This window comes from Helianthus annuus, chromosome 7, assembly GCF_002127325.2.
Source record: "Helianthus annuus cultivar XRQ/B chromosome 7, HanXRQr2.0-SUNRISE, whole genome shotgun sequence".
Classification (NCBI taxonomy): Eukaryota; Viridiplantae; Streptophyta; class Magnoliopsida; order Asterales; family Asteraceae; genus Helianthus; species Helianthus annuus.
In genome coordinates, this window is record NC_035439.2 from 137,953,245 (window position 1) to 137,958,915 (window position 5,671).

Sequence of the window (5,671 nt, forward strand, 5' to 3'; positions counted from 1 at the left end):
GAAGAGACAAATCACCAAGCGAACTCAAAGTAAGGCCAAAAGAAACAGTGCCCTTTAAGTAGCGGATGATACGTTTGAGAGCATTCCAGTGATCAAGACGAGGAGAGTGCATGTACATACACACCTGTTGAACTGCATAGCTAATGTCGGGCCTAGTGAACGTCAAATGTTGGAGTGCACCTGCCAAACTACGATACTGAGTTGGATTGTCAAATTCTGGACTAGATGTGGCACTGAGTTTCGGATTACAGTCGACGGGTGTAGCAACCGGGTTACAAGAAGTCATACCTGCCCGTTCAATAATATCATTAGTATATTGTTGCTGAGATAGAAACATAGAATTTCCCGTGCGAGTAACTTGAATTCCAAGAAAATGACTGAGCGGGCCGAGATCCTTCATTGCAAATTCATCACCTAATCGACGCATAAGGTGATCCCGTAGACGATCCGTAGATGTAGTGAGAATGATGTCGTCGACGTAGATTAGTAGATAGGCGACGTCAGTACCACGATGATAAACAAACAGAGAATGGTCACAAGGACTCTGTCTAAAACCAATAGAGATAACAAAATCCGTAAATCGTTGGTACCATGCGCGTGGCGCCTGTTTCAATCCATAAAGAGACTTCTTGAGACGACATACATGATCCGGAAAGTGTTTATGTCGAAAACCCATTGGCTGATACATATAAACCGTCTCATGTAAATTACCATGTAGAAACGCATTTGTGACATCCAATTGATGTATCTTCCACGATTGTGACAAAGCAAGCGATAAAACAGTACGTATAGTAGCCGGTTTAACAACCGGACTAAAAGTATCACCACAATCCACTCCAATCTGTTGACTACTCCCATCACAAACTAAACGTGCCTTGTACCGTTCTAACGTACCATCCGACTTGTATTTATGACGAAACAACCACAAACTGCGTAGTACATTCATGTGAGGTTGCCGAGGGACAAGTTCCCACGTCTTATTTTTAATAAGGGCATTAAACTCAAGGGTCATAGCATTAAACCATTCCGGAACGGACAAGGCATCTTTGGGAGTTTTAGGTAACGAAACAACGGAAGAGGTGAATAAGTTTAGAAAATGCCTTGGTTTAGAAATACCATCCATGGCACGAGTACGCATAGTGCGAGTGGAAGTAGAGGGAAGTGGAGAAGACGATGTATGAGAAGGAATCGATGTATTAGAAGATGTTTGAGCCGAAGGGGTATCGACTTGAAGAATGGGAGAGACAATAGGAATTTGATCCTGATGAACAGGAGGCGAGTTGGGCTGTTGTGACGAATTGGGCTGGGGCGAGTGGGGTTGAGGCGAGGTGGGCTGTGGCGAGGAGTTGGGCTGGGGTGAGTTGGGTTGTGGTGAGGTAGGCTGTGGTAATAATGTGGGGGAAGAGGTAGGAATGGAATGTGAGTTTAGTGGGCCATTAAATAGGACGGAAGTAGGGAAGGAGTTAGGGTAGGTAGATGGGCCGAAAGATGGGCCATGAGGAGTGGGTTGGGAGGATGGTTGATAAGAGGGAATATGTTGGGATATAGGGGGTGTGTTCGACTGTGAAGTAACAGTGGGAAATAAGGGAGCTTGTGGAGAAGAGGTAGGAAAATTGTGGAGAAAATCATAGTTACGAAAATCCAATGGGGAACGATCAAAATACGGAAACGTGGATTCGTCAAAAATAACATGACGGCTAATGATAATCTTATGAGTGGCTAGGTCAAGACACTTATAGCCACGGTGATTAGGAGGATACCCTATAAAAACACAAGGTAATGATCGACAATCCAATTTATGAATGGTTGTGGATGGTAGAAGAGGAAAGCATAGGCACCCAAAAATTCGGAGGTGATCATATTTAGGACGAGTGAGATATAAACGTTGAGTAGGAGAATTATAATTGAGAAGTTTGCTAGGTAAAATGTTAAGAAGGTAGGTAGCAACCTCTAAGGCATGATGCCAATAGGTATTAGGAAGAGATGCCTGAGCAAGAATTGTGCGAATAAGGTTGTTAATGGTGCGTATTTTCCGTTCTGCTTTGCCGTTTTGAGAAGAAGTATGAGGACAAGAAAACCGAAATTGCAAGCCATTTTACAAAATTGTTGGAACGAGGAGTTGGCATACTCTCGTCCATTATCACATTGAAATTGTTTGATTTTGAGATTAAATTGAGTTGTAATAAGTTTAGCAAAAGTAGCGAAAGTAGAGAAAACTTGAGATTTATTAGCAAGAGGGTAGGTCCAAAGAAAATTACTGTAATCATCAAGAAACAAAATATAGTATCGATGACCTCCACCACTAAGAATAGGGGAGGTCCAAAGATCACTGTGAACAATATCAAATGGCATAAAAGTAGAATTATAAGAATCAATAAAAGGTAGTCTAACTTGTTTCCCAAAAACACATGACTGACAAAATTTAGGTTTCACAGTACTACAATGAATAAACTGAGAATGTTTTAAAGACTGAAGTAAATTTGATCCTGGGTGACCGAGACGTTGATGCCAAATGTCTTGAGAAATAGCTGCAAAAGATAATGGTGTGGTGAACTTGGTAATGTGTGCAGGATCAAGTGTGTAGAGATCCCCCGGACTATTGCATCGTAGGATAGGGGTCCGGGTCTTGAGGTCCTTCACAACAAAACCAAAAGGATCAAATTCAATGGAAACGTGATTGTCAGTTGTAAAACGACGAACAGAAATCAAGTTTTTAATTAGAGAAGGGGCATAAAGGACTTGATTTAATTTAAAAGGTGGGAAAGGAGGTTTTAGAGTTTGATTGCCATGTCCAATTACCGGAATAGTTTTGCCATTACCCACAAGAATATTTTTATAAATGCCATCATTAAAAAAAGAAAAGAAATTGTCCGAAAGTGGAGTCATATTAGAAGTCGCACCTGTATCCATAGTGTAGACGGGTTAATCATATTCACTCGAAGCATAGCTCGCCGCATACGATTGAGCCGGACGCGGACCTAGGATACCGGCATTGTTTGGTGGCGTCCGCTGAGGAACGGAGGGGTATGGACATGGGGGGGCAGTAGTCCAAGGAGCCCAAGGGTAGGAGGCATTTGGGCCGGCCCAAGGGTTGAACCCAAAAGTCCATGGCGGGTACCCATGCTGACCCGTGAACTGTGAAGCAGAATTACCACGACCCCTACCTGCTGAACCAACGCGTCCACGTCCGCGGCCGCGGCCGCGACCTCGTCCACGGTTGTGTTGTTCCCGAAAAGAATCTGAGCGAGCTTCATAACGGCTGGAACCTGACCGAGAGTCAGAAGTATCAGAATTTGGCGTCGGACGAGTGTCAGAAGACGCAACAAGAGCGGTACCAGCGGCTTGGGCTGCATTGCGGACTTGATTTGTTTTGCGTGTCTCAGCCATACATAGTCTTGATCGAGTTTCATAGAAGTCCGGTAAAGGACTAGTTTGTTGAATGATAGTGGCAGTGCTCTCATAGGCTTCCGTAAGGCCCATGAGGAGTTGTAATACCAATTGTTCTTCAGTGATGGGAGAACCAACATTGATAAGTTGATCATAAATTACCTTTAGCGCCTGACAGTAAGCCGTCATGGTTGAAAATTGTTCAAGACGTGTGTTGGCAAACTTATTATTTAGGTCAATGGTTCGCGTGGCCTTGTTATCTTGGAAAATATTCGCCAATGTCGTCCAAGCAGCGTGTGCATTGGTGTTGGGTTTCAGAATGGTGTGCAAAAGATCGGTGGAAATTGTCCCGTAAATCCATTGTAAGACAATGGAATCGAGACGTTCCCATGATGGTGAAGAAGAGGTCGTGTCCTTGGCTTTATCTTTATTGGCTGAGGATGATGTCTCGCTTATTTTCTTCGGCTGCAAGTGATCGTATACATCATACGAGATGCAATGAATTTTGAATAATTCGGACCAGGCTGTGTAATGACCGTTCTCGATGTCAAGAGTAATAGGAATAAGGGTTTTGATGTTTCCAACTGTAACAGCAGGATGAAGAGACGAAGACATGATGTCTGATGTGAAGAAGGCAACGAACAGAATGTTGTGCAGAGAAAAGGAGGTAGGGGGCGATAAGGAGAGGATCGAAAATTAGGGTTTAAAGGCGTGATACCATATTAGAATTGAATCCCTTGCCTTCTTCATTCATTAACCAATAATATATATACACAGAGACCTATCTCCTATTTTCCTTGAGAGATTTACATAATCACAATCATAAATACATTCCAAATATATCCCTATTCTATTACAAAGAAAAAACCTTTAGGACAAACATTTCTCCTATGTCGGCTCCTATGTAGGGATGATAAACTGGGCACTTGAGGATCAAAAGCTATACAATTTTGTTTCATACAAGGTAAAAATGGAATAGTTTTAAAAGAAGTAAATTGTCAAAATCGTCTCCTCTGACGTTTGGGAATGTTTTCCAATTTCATCCAAAACAACTTTTTTGTATCATATGGTACTTTACTTTTGAGATTTTTTGTCATTTTCATCCAAATTTCTAATGTGGCATATGTTTTCTTGCAAATATTTAGATGAAAATGACAAAAAGTTCCAAACCTCAGGGACGATTTGGCAAAAAAAAAATTAGACGTTTGGATGAAAATGACAACTTAGCCCAAAAGTGAAGGATAATATGGTACAAAAAAAATTGTTTTGGATGAAACTCATAAACGTGGCCAAACCTCAGGGACGATTTTGGCAATTTACTCTTTTAAAAGTTACATGAATACAGCCATACGGGATGAATGTAGCATGCGACTAAGTTGGGTTAATCTTCAAACATTTTACACCCATCTTCAATAAAATCTCAAAATCAGGTTTCACTCAAATGAGCCGAAACGATGTTTTCATATTTTTCCTATGATTGCGGTGCACAATGAATATTATCAAAATCATAGAGTTCTGGCTAGAGGTGAGCACAAAAACCGGAAAAAAAAACTATTTGCGTTTAAAAACGATTTTTTATAACCCGGTTTCAACCTGGTCGTACCGGGTTGAATAGGAAATCAGGTTTGGAAGTATAATTGGATCCATGATTCATGAGTGTTAACGAACTTGGTTCTGCTTATAGAGGTGTAATACCATTGTGTTTATCTTGGTGGGCTATGTGGGACTATCTTTCTTATGAAATGAAAAACAAGCATTAGCAAAGTCAGGACTTTGAAAAGAAATTTGATGTGCTTGAAAGAACACATAAATTTCAACGCTTAAAACACCCCATTTTCGGTAGCTATTTATTGCAAATTCACCTAGATCGAATTGGTTAATTGTTTATGTTTTGGTGTTTTGCAGGTCTTATGGTTTAAAAGAAGAATTTCCAAGGTCAAAGACAAGATTAGCTGAAGAAATAAGAAAAGCTGGATTTGAAGCCTAGTACGGCCTATACCAAGTTAAGGAGGGTATGACCCGTACCATGTGAAGACACAAAAAGAGAACACCGCCTCAAAAGTCAAAACTCTAATGGGCGCCGAATCTTGATGTGAAAGTACGGGTCATACCTTCTTAATGAGGGTACGAGTCGAACTCTTGTCAAAACCCTAATAGGGCCTATATAAGGAGCATGACAACCTGGAAACCCTAAGATAAGTAATTGGGCGACTGTGGAAGCGAAAAAGTGTTGTTCGAGTTTACTTATCAAGGTTGAAGATCAAAGGAGTGTAGGAACTGAAGA

General features: G+C 41.2%; 1 protein-coding gene across 1 annotated transcript; it reads right to left on the reverse strand.

Annotated features, from left to right (window-relative positions):
• Positions 1 to 2,922: 2,922 nt before the first annotated feature.
• Positions 2,923 to 4,002, reverse strand: LOC110867005. The gene has a single exon (XM_022116154.1). The coding sequence runs from the start codon at positions 4,000 to 4,002 to the stop codon at positions 2,923 to 2,925; it is 1,080 nt and encodes a 359-aa protein (XP_021971846.1).
• Between the last annotated feature and the right edge of the window lie 1,669 nt (positions 4,003 to 5,671).

Coding starts and splice junctions, on each gene's coding strand:
- LOC110867005 (XM_022116154.1), bottom strand. CDS start 4,002: ATGTCTTCGTCTCTTCATCCTGCTGTTACAGTTGGAAACATCAAAACC.